This window comes from Eptatretus burgeri, chromosome 7 (assembly GCF_056783735.1).
Source record: "Eptatretus burgeri isolate ZD-2024b chromosome 7, Ebu_testis_v1, whole genome shotgun sequence".
Lineage (NCBI taxonomy): Eukaryota > Metazoa > Chordata > Myxini > Myxiniformes > Myxinidae > Eptatretus > Eptatretus burgeri.
This window is the reverse complement of record NC_140967.1, coordinates 45,725,640-45,743,213: the sequence shown is the minus strand read 5'-3', so window position 1 is coordinate 45,743,213 and position 17,574 is coordinate 45,725,640. Positions and strand designations below refer to the sequence as shown.

Genomic DNA, 17,574 nt, shown 5'->3' with positions numbered 1-17,574 from the left:
ATTAATACTGAAGGACCAATTTTGTGCTCCTCCTAGGGGTCGCATCACGTTTTTCTCGGTACTGTGACCTGGACTGAAAGAAACTTCGTACCTGTAAAAGTGCATAGCACATAGTGGCAAGAGTCAACTTTCAACTCTGAAGCAGAATAAACACTTTTCGTTGAGACGGGGACGAGGAGTGAAGAGGCGGGGGCGGGGGATGAAGAAACTGGGGCAGGGAGTGAGGAGGCGGGGGTGGGGGATGAAGAGACGGAGGCAGGGAGTGAAGAGGCGGGGGTGGGGGATGAAGAGAAGGAGGCAGGGAGTGAAGGGGGGGGGGTGGGGGATGACGAGACGGGGGCGAGGAGTGAAGAGGCGGGGGTAGGGGATGAAGAGACAGGGGCAGGGGATGAAGAGGCGGAGGGCGGGGATGAAGAGGCGGGGGCAAGGTAAGCAAATTGAAAGCGGGAGATGGGGGAAATGGGGCGGGGGTTGAGTGGGCGGGGTGCTGGGGTGAATTAGGCAGGGTTGAGTGTGAGGGGGTGGACAGGGGGCGGAGGGCCAGGGGCAAGTGGGGCGGGGAATCAAGAGACGGGGGACGGGGAGTGAAGAGGTGGTGGGGGGCTGGGTAATTAAATTTTTGGGCGGGGGTAAGCAAATTGAAGGCGGGGGGTGGGAGGCGGGGGGGAATGCGGCAGGGGCGGGGGATGAGTAGGAGGGGGCAAGCACGCCCTATCCAGTCCATGTCCCTCGAGTGTGGGTGAGCTGGTGAGGGTGGACGAATGAACGGAATCCGTCTGTGACGGGGTTTCGGCTAGTCAGCAAGGTTATGGAATCTATCATCGCTTCAGACACGAAATCTCCAATGGCCTGATTTCCGATCATCAATTTGGTTTCAGACCAGGTAACTCTACCCGGGATATGCTGCTTCTGCTCTCGCAAGAATGGATGGAGGTCCTCAATGCCAGACATGAAATCCGAGCCGTATCCCTGGACATATCACGTGCTTTTGACAAGGTCTGGCACCCTGCCCTGCTCACCAAACTCTCTTCCTATGGTATCCAAAGCCATCTCCACTCATGGCTCACAGACTTCCTCTCCTGTCGCAGTCAACGTGTGGCCCTAAATAGAGTTCTCTCATCCCCTCATCCTGTCCAAGCTGGAGTTTCTCAAGGTAGCGTTCTGGGCCCTGTTCTTTTTCTGGTTTTCATCAATGATCTCTACAACTCTCTGGAAAATCCTCTTTATCTCTGTGCTGATGACTCCACCCTCTGCCGTACCATCTGTCATCCCTCAGACCGGCAAGCAGCAGCTTCTTTGCTCACTGTAGATCTGAATAAAATCACAAACTGGTCCAACACGTGGAACATGTCTTTCAATCAGGACAAATCTCACACTCACGATGTCTCTCTGAAAGGACTGTTTCGAAACCCCCCTCCCCCAACCACTTTCTCAACAATACTCTGGAAGAAGTCTTTTCTTTCAAGCTTCTGGGTCTCACTATCTGCCATGACCTTTCCTGGGAAAGCCACATTTCAAACCTGGCTTCCAAAGCCAGTCGCCGACTGGGAATCCACCGTCGTGCAAAGTCCTTCATCAGCCTACCTGAGCTTCTGACCACTTACAAAGCTTTCGTCCGCAGCCTGATGGAGTACTGCTCTCTCCTCTGGGCTGGTGCTCCTGCCTCCCACACTTCTCGGCTTCACGCTTTGGAAACCAAGGCATTTCGGATCATTGGCATCTCCCACGATGAGGCTGAGTATTTGGGCCTCTCACTCTCTCCCCGCAGGCTGGCCGGTGGTCTTTCTGTCTTCTACGTCTCCTCTCCAGCCTCGCCTCCCCTGCTCTCTCTGCGATTTGTCCCCACCACATTTCCGCAGGGCGCTCAAGGTCCACCAACAACCCCCTTCTGGTAAAAACTACCAAAATCATGAATCACTGCTCACCTTCACTCTTTCATTCCTCTTTTTCCCCGCCTTTGGAAGAAACTCCATCACTCTATTCAATCCCATTCTTCCCTCTTGACCTTCAAAACAGCTGTTCACCACCACCTCTTATCGTCCCTCATCCAAATCCTCGATCTTTTCTACCCCCGATATTCCACCCAAACCCACCTCCTTCAAATTCCCTGCTTTCCTTCCTTAAAGTCCCTGTAATGTCCATCTTGTATTCCCCGTGTTCCCCGCCCCATCCCTCTCCCTTCCACAGATATCCAAATGTCTCTGTTCCCCACTTTTTTGTCCTTCCCACTCCCGCCCCTCTTTTCTCATGCCCCCCTTGCTGTGCGGTGTGATGTGCTGTGCGGTGCTGTGTGTGCATGATAGCTCTCATACGATACAAAAACAAAAACAACAAAAAAAATTTGGAAAATTGGCACGCAAATGCCCGGGAGATGCGGCACTCGCAGCGCGTCTGCTTTCTTGGATGTTTTGTGTGAGAGAGAGTGAAGAGTGTAGCAAAGAGTGAAAGAAAAAGAACGGAAGAACTGCGATATTTACAGGTTGGAGATGCACGAGGCCTAACTGAAAGAGGCCCACACAATGCATCTTCCCTCTTTACCCATTAGACATATGGAAGGGACTAACTAATACACATACTATTGAAACAACTGCCTTGGGATCGCTGTATGTTGTGTGCCATTACCTTGGAGGCATGCGATTTTGGAAGAACTGCAACAATATTAATGGGAAGCTACCTTGGAAGTGCATTGTTCACTTTCACATCATGTGAAGTGCCCAAAACACCAAAATTGTACAAACAGTTCAACATAGAGTCAAACCCCCATAGCACATACAAGCCAAACAACATCAGATTTCTGTAGATCAGTCGTCTGACTGACTGCTGGGAGATCCTGCACTATTCCTCCACTAGTAGTGCAGCCTGAAATTATCCAGAGTTCCTTGTACAACATGATGATTTATAGATGGCTCTCCCAAAATGGGGGTGTACGCCTGGTGTTGGCTTAATGGTTAGGGTGGTGGGCTTTGGATCCTAGAGTCCTGAGTTCAAATCCCACTCAGCTGTTGAATACCAGGTGGGGTTCACTCGACCTCTCATCCTTCCGAGGTCGGCAAAATGAGTGCCAGCATGCTGGTATCCTGTTTCGGAGTGGCGACCCATCCAGGATTGCGCCCAATAGCCAAGGAGACTGCTTAAGCAGCACCAACGCTCTGCACAGAGTATGGTCCCAATCTCCTCCTCTCCCAAAAGCATTCCACAAGTGTAGATGAGGGAACATGGTAGTCCATGGCATAATGCCAAAGCCACTGACTTGCATAAGATGCAATATTAGCTCAATTAGGTGCACTGTCATCTTCGTAAAGGAATCCTAGTTCAACACATTGCAAAAATTACTTACAGAACACCTGTTACACATCATCAGATGATGAGATCAGTTCTGGCATGCTCCAGGAACCTGTTGTCTGTGAAGTCGAAATTGGAACCTTGACTCAGGAGTGAACAACGCATCAACTCATCTGGTCCATGCCCACCACCTGTGACCAGTGGAACATCCCTCGCTGATGGATCAGTCAAGAGAAAGGACCATATTTGGTCTGTAATCAGTGCTGTAGTTTCTGAAGAAATATTTGTGCCCCAAACTGATTTGAGCTGGTCAATTAGAGCTGGGCCCTTAAAGAGTCAGCTTTTACCCCCACACATGTAGCGCATAGCGGGGTTAAACAATTGGTTCACTTTGTCTATCTGTCTACAGACGCCAGTCGATGATCGAGGAACTACCTAGTTTCAATTTAATTTCATATTTTGAACATTGGAGAACACGAATGAGAACATGAATCTGAACACGAACCTGCAGTATATCAGTACTTTCGCTCTGAATTTGGTAAAGCCGCTGTCACACCTTGACGATTTAGCCAGCGTATGCCGATGTATGAAAAATTTGTCTAAAACGCCGGCACACGTCGAATACGTTATGGGTAAGTTTTGTATACGTTAAGAGCACGCTGAAGCACGCTGGCATACGTCGTAGTACGCTGAGCTCTTCGACAAATTTTAACATGCCCAAAAATTTTTGACGTATGCCAGCGTGCGGCTCACACGTTCCGCATATGCTGGCCATAAGTTGTAGGCACGTTACGCGATCATTGACACACGTTACTTGTAAGTTACTCATAAGTCGAAACACGTTGAGGTAATGTTTAGCGTCAGTGTTCCAGACTCTATGGTTTTTTTTCTTTGGTATGACGGTGATGTTGACACTTCGATTTCCAGTGCGGTTATAATATAATATAATTAATAGGCTGCCGCTCAACGATTTAAATCATAACCGCACTAGAAATCGAAGTGTCAACATCACCGTCATGCCGAAGAAAAAAAAAAAAAAAACCATGGAGTCTGGAACACTGATGGGTTCCTCCTGTGTGAACCCCATTTGTATATACCAATTCCCCTAAACGCTGCCAATATGCCATTATACGGTAGCTGTAAGTTAGTAACACGTTCAGTAAGTTCTGTGGTCGTCCAGAAGACGTCAAATACGTCTACATACATCAATATGCGTTGGAGATACGTTACACATAGGTTCAAAGCACGTTACTCATAGGTTAGAAATAAGTTTCGGGTACGCTAAACATTACCTCGACGTGTTTCGACTTATGAGTAACTTACAAGTAACGCGTGTCGACGTGTGTCAACGATCGCGTAACGTGCCAACAACTTATGGCCAGCGTATGCGGAACGTGTGCGTCATACGTTGAAAATTTTTGAGCATGCTTGGCGTACTACGACGTATGCCAGCGTGCTTTAGCGTGCTCTAGCGTGCTCTTAACGTATACAAAACTTACCCATAACGTATTCGGCAAATTTTTCATATGTCGGCATACGCTGGCAAAAACGTCAAGGTGTGACAGGACCTTGACACTTCGATGTCTAGTGCAGTTATGATTTGAATCGTCGAGCCGCAGCCTTTTAATAGGCTACGCCACGTGATAGTTGGCGATACGCTGCCGCGCTATGCATACATTAGACTATCGTTGGGCATAAGTTATGAACGCTGACAACACGCTAAGCATTCGTTGGTATAAGTTATCTCTTTGTTATCAAAACGTTCTGTGTACGTTACTAATACGTTATGCATACATTCAACTCGTTATGAATACGCCAAAAACTGAAAAAAACATCAATAGTTCAGCGTACGCCAGCGTTTTACATACATTTTGATACGTTGCCATACGCTGGCTAAAACGTCAAGGTGTGACAGCAGCTTAAATTGAATGGAACCTCATCCCCGAGTTTGCATGCGCACAGCGCAGTACAGCAATGACTTCAGTCTGTCAGTCAGTCTGGCAGTGAAACAAAATTGAAAATCATTCCAACCAGGAGATTTAGTTTTTTGGGGGATGTTATAAAGGACACAAACAATAGGCATGAAGAACAAATATAATGCGTTTGATAAGGTGGTGTAAAAGACGGTGCGTCGACGACAGTAAACTTCCGAATAAATGTTTTGTTTGTTTATTGTTTTTATGTTTTTTTAGATCCTCGTGGAGGATCTCTAAGTCTTACTCACGTTGTTGTTCTTGTGGACTTTTTTGTTTCACAGCCGACAGTTTTCATCGAAATTTCCTGAAACTTGGCGTATATATGTAAAAATACCCTGCGCAGACAGTAACCATCTCCGATTTTGAAAATTCCTCCTAGAAAAAAAGTTATGATGTTAAAATATCTCCGCTAATGGAAATCGCCTAAAAAATTATCGCCGAAACTAGGCAAGCTTTTGGAATTCTGTTTGCGGGAATCGAACAGGGCATTAGCAGAGATGAATTACCGCACATATGATACATCACTATGACGTCATATCAATTTTATGATGTCATTCCTATTTCTTGACATTTTTTGTTTTTTGTTTCACAGCCTACAGTTTTCATCGAAACTTCCTGAAACTTGGCATATACATGTAAAAATACACTGCGCAGACAGTAACCAGCTCCGATTTTGAAAATTTCTCTGAGAAAAAAAAAGTTATGATGTCAAAATATCTCCGCAAATGGAAATCGCCTAAAAAATTATCGCCGAAACTAGGCAAGCTTTTTGAATTCTGTTTGTGGGAATCGAACAGGGCATTAGCAGAGATGAATTTCCGCACATATGATGCATCACTATGACATCATATCAATTTTTATGACGTCATTCCTATTTTTTGTTTCAGAACCCAGAGTTTTCATCGGATCTTCGTGAAACTTGCCATGTATATGCAGAGAGCCCACGCGCAGGTAGTAACCATGTCCAATTTTGGAAATTCTTCCTAGAAAAAAAATTTGACGTCATAATATCGCCGCAAATGGAAATCGCCTATACCATTATCTCCGAAACCAGGCAAGCTGTTTGAATTTTGTTTGTGGGAATCAAGCCGGGCATTAGCACAGATAATTTATCGTAAACCTGATACATCACAATGACGTCATATTCGTTTTTACGACGTCATCATTCAGAGGACGTGGATCTTAGCTCATTCGAGCTTGTTTGAACAGCCATTAAAAAAAATAACTTTTATCTTCAAATTGAATTACAAATTTGAACACAAATAAAATAGTTCAATACAAATCAACTTATTTTCACTTTCAAACACCTTTAGTTTAGCAGTACTTGGCCAATCTTTTACGCCGTCTCGACCAATCAAATTTGCCGTGTGCTCTGAAGACAGAGTTGTCAGAAGTCTCATCTCCAGACTGTTCCATTTACCCCCATCGACTTCGTACGGTTATTCGAAGTACACAAACAAAGCTGATATATATCATGCTCAGAAACACAAAGCATGAGTTAAGAAGGCCCTTCCCGCATCCTTTTTCTCAAGACTCTACGGGGTAAGGTGTTCCATGAACTCGAGTGCAAGCTTGTATGAAACGAATCTGCCACTACAGCAATCTGGACATAGCTCTCAGTTAACTACAGGGCTTGTCTTATGTTTTGCTGGTTGTTTGGTATTGCTTCATGAGAAATGAAATATCCATAATTTTGCTGTGCACAGCATACATTAGGAAAGGAGTTTGATAGTTTTTTTTGGCATTAATGGATTTATAGCCTTTGTAACTTAGCAAGAATGTCAGATTTTCATTGCTCTATCAGCCTATGCACACTCTCACTTCCTCACCTCTCCAGCAGCTGAGGCATAATCAAATTTGGCCAATCAAGGCAGGCTACAATCAAGCTATGCCAAGTCTTCTGCATCTCCACACATCGTCTTTTCTTGTTCCATTTTTTTTGGGACGTCAAAGATTGACTGACCAACCATTTGGTTACATTACCTGTGGAAGAAAGCATGGTGATAAATTTGCAAGTAATGACACAGGTAAGCAACACATCTACAACCTTTTGTGTACTGTAAGATCATCACAAAATTTGAGCGCAGAGTCAAGTTGTGCGTGAAAGGATCTCAATACCTGGAAGCACTTTCCCATCCAATAAAGCCAAAATCCAGCCTGTGGTATTTCTCCACTTAAAGTCCTTGTGTTTTGAGGTGCCAGATCGAGCAATTAGGGCACAGAGCAGATTTGTAAGTAAACCAGTTCGAGATATGCAGCAAAGCAATGGCCTCCATAATAACAACACAGTTTCTGGTAGAGGAGGAGGTAAATCTTCACAGAGAAAGGTAGAATTTGTATCTGGGGGCAAACAGATGCAAGAGAAAGACGATGTCCTCGATAAATGTTAATCATACCAAAAAAAAAAAAAATTTTAATGCTGAGAAAACTTACTTTCCACCAAAATGAAATGTTGGGACAAGATTAGCTTACAAAATACTTGAGAGGAAAACTCAAATGAGGAATAACTTCTCCAATTATATAACAAACTAATATACTGGTCACAAAGGATGAGTGCTGGATCAAAGGGTAACGGTACATGTGACTGTTCTTGATTGTTGGAAGAAAAAAATATATATATATATATATATATATATATATATATATATATATATATATATATATATATATATATATATATATATATATTCATTATTGTTCATGTAAAACATAAATTTTTCTTCCACTGACAATTAAATTAAATCAAAATTTCATTGACTGGCCAGCTCAGGAAAATTGGCGATGGAAAAGCCAAAGCACGTGACTTGAATGAGGTAACCTCAGTGTAAAGTGTACTGTACTTTATTCTGCATTTGCGCGGTTCAGAAGAACTGCACTTTCAAAATCCTCATCATGAGTTCTAAGCGTGCTGGTGGTGATAAGAGTGAGCCTGTGGCTAAGAGAGCGCAAAAAACTGTAAATCTGGAGGTGAAGTTGAATGTTGTTTGCAGAACGGCGAGGGCCGATCGTGCTGTCGATGTTGGTCGGCACTTTGGTTTCCCTCCAACAACCGTACGTACAATTTATAAAAACGCAGAACAAATTTGTGAAAGTACTAAACATGCTACGTCATTAACATCCAAGTTAATTATGCAGCAAAGGAGCTCTCGCCGAGGAAAGATGGAACGTATGCTGGCCATGTGGATTGAGGACCTCAATAGAACGAAGATGTCTGTAAGTCAAGCCGTCATACAGCAGGAAGCTAAAGTCTGCATGATGACTTTAAAAAAGGAAAGCGAGAGTTCTGTTTACTGCAAGCCGTGGCTGGTTTGATAGGTTTGTGTGTGTTCAGTCAGGATGGCCTCGAGGAATGCACCGTTAAGCTGGGTGTCCCGTCTGCTAGCATTAGTTGATGGATGTTAAAGATCCTCACGGTGTTTTTCACGAAAATTAGGACGGTCATCCCCAGCACCCTTAACGCAATACAAATCCTTGCCTGGACTACGAGTAGCAAACCTTCCATCCTCCATCTGATCACAACTCACTCTCACTCTCTCCCCCCCCCCCTTTCCCTACCACCACAGGAGCATATTTTACACAGTATTTTCATGTATTTTGCTTTAATAAAATTATTTCATTTAAATTTTTTATTGTCAAAATATGTGTTCGATTGAGTGTTTAAACTATCCCTCTTTAAGCCAAACAGGTAATATCGTAGATGAAAATTACGTCCCCTTTCCACCTACCACACAGCCTTATTACCTCCACCACCGAACGTGAAGGAGGTTATGTTTTCACCCCTTTCTGTCTGTTATTTTTGTGTGCAGGATATCTCAAAAGGTTGTGGACAGGATGGATCCAGATGAAATGTTGTGGAGAGGTTGGGTGTGTGACAAGGACAAACTGATTAGATTTTGGTGAAGATCCGGATCCAGATCCGGGTACTCGAATTTTTAAAGTGATTCTTCACCATTGAGAGATGGATAGTGCTAAACCGATATGCAGCACGATACCTCAAACAGTTGTGGATGGATTCGAATGAAACTTGGTGGACAGGTTGGGTGTGTGATAAGGATGAATTGATTTGATTTTGGTGAAGATCCAAACCCGGATCTGGATCCGAGAATTATTTAGTTTTTTGAAGTGATTCTTCACCATCGAGAGATCGGGCTAAAAACGATATTGTACTGTATAGCATGATATTTCAAAAATGTATTGGGCCCGATATGTTCTTGTGGATCAGGAATTGCGTGGCAGAGGTATGTGCTCTACCGAGTGCCCTTTTAGCTCCATTTCAGTACTTCTTATGTAAAAGAACGATTCGATTCAAGTTGCTTCAATTCAAGTCAGGGTTTTCAAGAACACTTCCGAGATGTAAATCGAGGTACACCTGTATTTATTTTCATTTATGGATGCTTTCGACGGTTCTGTGAAATTTTCCGGTATAGCGGCTTTGATGTGCATTGGCACGCAAAATTTCAGCTTTCAACATCACCCAAAAGGTACTGATCATTAATATCAGTAAGTGAGTCAGTCCAGTGGTTAGAAAGCTGCTTCACACACACACACACACACACACACACACACACACACACACACACACACACACACAATTATATTCACTTGTTACTGGTACTTGATAAATTGAATACTGTATAAAATAAGGTCTCACTTTTGTACTGGAGTCAAATGACTCAGTAAAATTTCCCTTTTCCCCAACAGTCTTTTGACCTCCATATTGATATATATATATATATATATATATATACATATATATATATATATATATATATATATATACATATATATATACATATATATATATACGTATATATATATGTATGTATGTATGTATGTATGTATGTATGTATGTATGTATGTATGTATGTATGTATGTATGTATGTATATGTGTGTGTGTGTGTGTGTGTGTGTGTGTGTGTGTGTGTGTGTGTGTGTGTGTGTGTGTGTGTGTGTGCGTGTGTGTGTGTGTGTGTGTGTGTGTGTGTGTGTGTGTGTGTGTGTGTGTGTGTGTGTGTGTGTGTGTGTGTGTATAAAGTAGAATTGCATCTTACTATGGAAAAGGTCTTGCTCGCTGCATAGAAACAGGCTGACCTGGTTGTTAACACTGCAAACTTTCGCCGTGTGCTTATCAGCCCTTCCCATAGTTGAATTGCCAAATGTCTCACCCTCCCATGATTTGGATGTCAAACGAGTATAAGAGGGATTGCTTCGGGCTTCTTGTTAGTGAAGATCATTTGAATGCTTGATTGAATCATTGAATGCTGTTCTTCCGTATATACGAAATTAAAGATTCTCTTTTGTATGCTGATCCATCGTGCGGAAATAGAGTTATTTTCCACCACACAGTATACACTATAATAAAAACACTCCATTGTCCATCTTTGGCCAAAAGCTGCTCAGACTTCTTACCAAACAAATGCCATTTTAATAACTTCCCTTTTTAAATACAGCAAACGGTATTGATGATTGCATACACATGCACAAAACATAAAAACACACACAACACAACACTGCAAGGTATTTTAAAGCATGACCTACATATCAAGCCTGGTGTTGGCTTAATGGTTAAGACAGCCGGCTTAAGATCTTATTTGCTTGAGTTCAAGTCCCTGTTTTTTCACATTGAATTAACACCAGGAGGGTTAACTCAGCCTGTCATCCTTCCAGGATGGAAATGAGTATTAGCTTAATGGTAACGGAGCACTGCATCAGTGGCACAGTCACGACCGCAGAAAATGATGCAACCAAGCAGCCATAGGCTGCATATGAATAAACAAAGAAACAAATAAATAAATAAAACCTGCATATTCTTGGTTCCATAATACAAAACCAGTGCTCACCGTAATCCAAACCAAGAGCACTCAACTGTGCTGCAGTGGGAATCAGGAAGCCGTTATCCGTGAGAACGTTGAAGAAAATCTCACTGTTGGGCACATATTGCCATTATTTCCAACAGGGTGGTGCACTTGGATTAAGCAAGCTAAATCACTAGTTATAGCTTAACCACCATAGCATTTAAGACACAAGAAAAGAATATTGCAATACGGTACCAATCGTTGCTTGTCGTGAGTAATAAGTAGCAGGAAAAAGAAAAAAGAAAAAATAGATCAAGGATGTTACAGTTTTACTACCTGTGACTTGCCAGCACTGATGACAAGACCATGTCAAGCCACAACAGTGTATCAGCTGTTCGACTGGTGGCTGCCCCATCGTTACGCAAGTCCTCAAACACAAAAGGTAGAACAAGCAAAAGTAGAGTATGACACACACGACTGCATGGCACTCAGTTCTCAACATGCACAAAGGAGGGAAGGAAAGAAGGGAAAAGGAATGGAGCTTTGGGAGACATTTAAAAAGATTGTTACTTTTGCATTATCGTATTTTCTAGATGCATCCAAGGAATTCTTCCTTTCCATTGAGTTTTGGTTCAGATCTCACAATCTTGATTTACTTTTATATATTGTTACGGAGGACCAAGAGGCGGACACAAGGCCAAATCTTCCACCCGCACAATCACAAATTTAGCGACGGATGGTCCATAGAGACCGTACGCTGCCTGCCTGGAAAGCCAAACAGATCTTTTCTTCGGTTTCCGATGTACAGAAATGCCAACGAGATCTGTCGCCTATGGTAGTTCCGCCATTTGAAAAGGGGCCAAACCCCAGGGAAACACACCACGAGTTTGCCGTGGTTATAACACACACACACACACACACACACACACACACACACACACACACACACACACACACACACACACACACACACACACGCACATACACACACACACACACACACACACACACACACACACACGCACATACACCCCTTGCGTTTAAAATCCTTAACATCGGACAATACATAACCATTCCTCTCTGTGTGGAGCTATTCAATCTATATTCATGAAATAAAAAAAATATAAAAAATACATAAAGCATTCGCCATTCCCTTTGACTATACCTTCATACCATTTGGTTCACCCAATCAGGTCAACCTCCTTACCTGGTATTGTCGTTGTTGATATTCAATCAAAACATTCACGACCACATCTGCAACAAAGAAGCAAGGATTCCATTTTACAATTTTTGTGTCTGTTGCCATAATCAGTTTAAATTATTTCATGGAACCCCCCCAAAACACATGTATGAACAAACATGTATACATGAACATGTACATGACTACCATGGCCAAAAATATTGGCACCCATGCACTTTTTTAAAATAATGCTCCATTTCCTCCAGAAAATTGTTGAAATAAAAATATATTTTGGTATCCACATGTGTATGTCTGGTTTGCAGTGGGAAAAATAAATAAATAAATAAAGCTGAAAAAAAATTACTAAATCTTGGCTTATTCCACACAGCAATCCTAAAATGGTCCAGACAATATTATTGGCACCTTTTAGAAGTTGTTAGAGATAATTAGATTTCAAGCAGGTGATTCTCCTTTACTTTGGAATTGAACTCAGCTGTGATGAGTTACAGGTGCCTGCAATTAAAAAAAAATAAAAAAAATCACTCATTCACCCAGTTTGAATGGAGGAGGATTCATTCTGCTGTTTTGTGTCACTATTTATACCGCAATGAGCATGGAGAAAAGAAAGAAAACCAGAGAATTGTCTGAGGAGGTCAGACACAAGATTGCAGCCAAGCATGCACAATCTCAGGGCTACAAGTCCATCTCCAGACCTTGATGTTCCTGTGTCCACCGTACACAATGTTATCAGGAAGTTTAAGGCCCATGGCACGAGCTAACCTCCCTGGACGTGGCCGCAAGATAAAACTTGATCGAAGATTGCAGCGAAGGATTGTTCGAATGGTGGAGAAAGCACCTCGATCAACTTCCAAACAGATTCAAACTTACCTTCAGACACAAGATACGACAGTTTCAACTCGCACGATCCGTCGCCAACTCGATGAAAGGGGGTTCTACGGTAGGAGACCCAGGAGGACCCCACTGCTGAGAGAGAGACAAAAGAAAGCCTGACTGGAGTTTTCCAAAACACACCTGAACAAGCCCCAATCCTTCTGGGAGAATATCATGTGGACAGATGATTAGAACTTTTTGGTAAAGCACATCATCTCTATGTTTACAGAAAACAAAATGAAGCCATCAAAGAAAAGAACATCTTCACTTCAGTCAAACATGGAGGTTCAGTGATGTTTTGGGGTTGCCGTGCTGCCTCTGGCACTGGGTGCCTTGAATGTGTGCATGGCATCATTAAATCAGGAGATTACCAAGGAATTTTGGAGCACAATGTTCAACCCAGTGTCAGATGGCTCTCTGTCGAAAGTCATGGGTCTTGCAGCAGGACAATGACCCCAAACACACTTCAAAGAGCACCCAGGAATGGTTCAGGACAAAACGCTGGACTGTTCTGAAGTGGCCAACAATGAGTCCAGATCTAAAACCCATTGAACACCTGTGGGGAGATCTGAAAACAGCAGTTGGTAGAAGGTACCCTTCAAATCTGGGAGAGCTGGAGCAGTTTGCACAAGAAGAGTGGGTCAAACTACCAGTAGAGAGGTGGAGGAAGTTCATTCATGACTTTAGGAAGCGCTTGACTGCAGTTATTTTGTCCAAATGCTGTGCTACCAAATATCAAGTCTCGGGTGTCAATAATTTTGTCAATGCCATTTCTTTTTATTTTCTGAATTAAAAGGATACATTAAGAGTGAAATAAAGGATTGTGGAGAACAAATACTTTTGTCAATTTCAACTTATTTTTAGAGAAAATTGTGAAATATTTGAAAAAAATTACCCCCGGTTAGGGGTGACGGTCATCTCTGAAGCTCTGTAGATGTGGATCTCTGATCGGCTTAGAATGGCTTCAATGTCGTCTTGTCTTTTGGTTCAACGTACAGACGAAAGCCTGGGAGTAAAAAGGATAGAAAACCTCAGAAATCAAACTACATTTTTGAGTTATCCGGAGATAGATTTTGAAAATGGTTGATTTGGAACATTTATGATCAATGTGTCTTCAAAAGGATAGAAATCAGAATCAGAAATCAGAAATCGGACCTCAGAAATCAAACCGCATTTCTGAGTCATAAATGTCGGATGATATTTTGACAATGGACGATTTCACAAGTTTACAGCATCGGCGACCTTAACATTGACCTTCAATCAGGTCTAAAGTCATACCGTCGTGCATCACTCATCTACATACCAAGTTTCATCAAGATCGGATGAAATTTTTATGACTGTATCACTTCGACAATTTTTCCAACTTTGAAGACATGTGACTCGATAACCAGGATGAATTTTTAAAAACCCGCCTGACCAAATTTAGATATTGTTCCATATTATCAGAATCCGAAGAAATTTTGAAGATCGGATGAGATAGATCTTGAAAAATGGACGATTTCGCAACTTTGGAGTGGCCTTGACCTTGACCTCCAATCGTGTCTGAAGTCATACCGTCGTGCATCACTCATCGACCCCAACCTTCATAACCAAGTTTCATCAAGATCGGGCAAATTTTTTTTGACTGTATCACATTGACGATTTTTCCAAATTTGAAGACATGCGACTCGATAACCAGGATGAATTTCAAAAAACCGGCCCGACCAAATTTAGATATTGTTCCATGTTATCGGAATCCGAAGGAATTTGGAAGATCGGATCATAAACGGCGGAGGAGATAGATTTTGAAAATAGACGATTTCACAACTCAGGAGTGACCTTGACGTTGACCTTCAATCGAGTCAAAGGTCATACCGTCGTGCATCTCTCATCGACATCTACCCACATACCAAATATCAAGAAAATCGGAATTAAAAAATGGGGACGTACGTACGTACGGACATCGAGACTGGTTTTATTAAGTCATCTCTAATGAGATGACCTAAAAAAAAGTACAAGGGTGCCAATATTTTTGGCCACGACTGAACATCTTTAGCACATCTGCACATCCACAACTCCAAAAAAGTGAAATTACAACAAAAAGGTATGAAAAGAAGTGGGGTGAGGGGGAAAACAACAACAACAACAAAAAAAAAACCAGAGAATATACTATTGACCAAATTTCACAAATATTACAAAAGTCTTTTTTTTTTTTCCCCTCCAAGAGCAAGGTTAAATTGACAGTTGGGTAACAGAGCAACAATTGGAAACAAGGGGATAAACAAACAGGAAAGGAAATGAGAGAACGAGAGAGACAGGGAGGGAGGAAACACTGAAATCAGCAATTTAAAATGCTGAACTCTCCATTTTACAAATCCAGCAATGTGATTATCCGGTGTCAACTTCCAGGAGGGTTTAACCAAGAAGTGGGTTACTAGAGGAATGTGTGCATCCTGGAATTGCAGGGAAGGTTCGGAGGACTGAAAGAACAGAATGAGCAATGTTGGAGAATAGACGGTCAAAAAACAGAGACCACCGACCAAACAATGATGTGGGAGCAACAGACCTCTTGGTTCAGCTTAATCACAAGAGATTCCAATAATTTTGCGAGTTTGATTCCATCGAATCCAAGAGAGACATGTGATGCTAGAACACCAGCCCAGAGCAGTTATCCAATGTTATAAACAAATTTTACGTTTTAAAGAGCCAATGGAAGAACTGGTCGAAAACTTGTATAAGTTAGGAATACAATGTGAAATGTAACAGAAATCATTGTTCGCTTGTTGCATCTGTCCTTTGCACAACCGTCAGTATGTTAATTTGCTCACTTACACCTTGCTCTTCCAGGAGCCTACATTTTGTATACAAACATATATAAAAAAATATTATGTGAGCAATGATGAGGCAAGAGTGGGGGGGGGGCAGGGAGTAAGGGGGACAAAAAACAACATATTAACTCCAACACCAAAGGTGGAGAGGGATTATGTTTTTACTGCTTTGTGTGTGTGTGTGTGTGTGTGTGTGTGTGTGTGTGTGTGTGTGTGTGTGTGTGTGTGTGTGTGTGTGTGTGTGTGTGTGTGTGTGTGTGTGTGTGTGTGTGTGTGTGTGTGTGTGTGTGTGTGTGTGTGTGTGTGTGTGTGTGTGTGTGTGTGTGTGTGTGCGTGATATCTCAAAAAGTTGTAGACGGATTCAGACGAAATTTCGTGGAGAGGTTGGGTGCAAGACAAGGATGAATTGATTTCATTCTGGTGAAGATCTGCATGTGGATCGGAAAATTTATTACATGATTCTTCACCATTGAGATTTGTTTTTTCACGGGTATTCACGGTTGCCTCATCACGGCTTTTTTTGGATTTGCTATATATATATATATATATATATATATATATATATATATATATATATATATATATATATATATATATATATATATATATATATATATATATATATATATATATATATATATATGAGATATCCCTTATTGTCGGGTTTTCCATCTGTCTGTCTGTGTGTCTGTGTGTGTGTGTCTGTGTGTCTGTGTGTGTGTGTGTCTGCAACGCAAGGCTCCACAGCATGAAGCAGCAAACCGATTTTGACGAAACTTTGCCAAAAGGTGGAATATATACTGGGAATGTACGCGTTTGAATTTCGTTGCCGAGCAACCACCCGTTGCTGTACAGCGGCCGAAAAACCGCGAACAGTATTTTGAATACTTGTCCTTCAGTTTTGAATGTAGAGAAACGAGAATTCGGAATTAAACACGTCGAGATATTTAGAAAATTTTACTCGAACCGATTTTTGATTGAGGTTTTATTTTTCAAATGGTAGTGCTTCAAAAATCGTGTGTCTATTTACCGTCATTTAAGGTGTGTATACAGTGTTTGTAAGGAACTACATGGTCGTTCCACCTTCGATCTCTCCTCGATCCAAACGTTATTGACCAAAGTGAAAAGGATCCAAAATAAATGGAATCACCGGCATTTCTGTCTTTGTGGATTTCTAATATGTTTATTTATTTACCGAAAACGATTCCCCACCCACACACCACCTCCAATTATTTATTTATTTACTGAAAACGATTCCCCACCCACACACCACCTCCAATTATTTAATTATCAAAAACGATTCCACGACCCACACACCACCTTATTTATTTATTTATTTACCGTAAACGATTCCACGACCCACAAACCACCTCCAATTATTTATTATTTAAAGTGGGAGTGGCGTAGGAAAGTGGGCGTGGCTTATGAAAAATATTGTGTGGCTCAGGAGGTGTGGTCAAACAAGAGCATTGAGAGAAGTTTATCGGGTTTTCCGTGTGTGTGTGTGTGTGTGTGTGTGTGTGTGTGTGTGTGTGTGTGTGTGTGTGTGTGTGTGTGTGTGGTGTGTGTGTGTCTACAATGCGAGGCTCCACAGCACAAACCAGCAAACCGATAATTTATTTATTTACCGAAAACGATTCCC

At 42.1% G+C, this 17,574-nt stretch overlaps 1 protein-coding gene across 6 annotated transcripts in view; it reads right to left on the bottom strand.

Annotated features, from left to right (window-relative positions):
- The window catches only part of LOC147023162 (ribosomal biogenesis protein LAS1L-like), a 54,057-nt gene that overhangs the window by 8,460 nt on the left and 28,023 nt on the right, over positions 1-17,574 (bottom strand). For all 6 annotated transcript variants that reach the window (XR_015060055.1, XR_015060056.1, XR_015060057.1 and 3 more), the window contains exons 7-11: positions 12,262-12,308; positions 11,391-11,482; positions 11,100-11,182; positions 7,377-7,598; positions 7,088-7,241 (exon numbers count right to left, since the gene is read on the bottom strand). Coding sequence is in view for 3 of the 6 variants with exons in the window: in XM_085888313.1 (XP_085744439.1) it covers positions 7,088-7,241; positions 7,377-7,598; positions 11,100-11,182; positions 11,391-11,482; positions 12,262-12,308 (598 nt within the window). In the remaining 3 variants the exon portion in view is untranslated. The remainder of the gene's footprint in view (positions 1-7,087; positions 7,242-7,376; positions 7,599-11,099; positions 11,183-11,390; positions 11,483-12,261; positions 12,309-17,574) is intronic.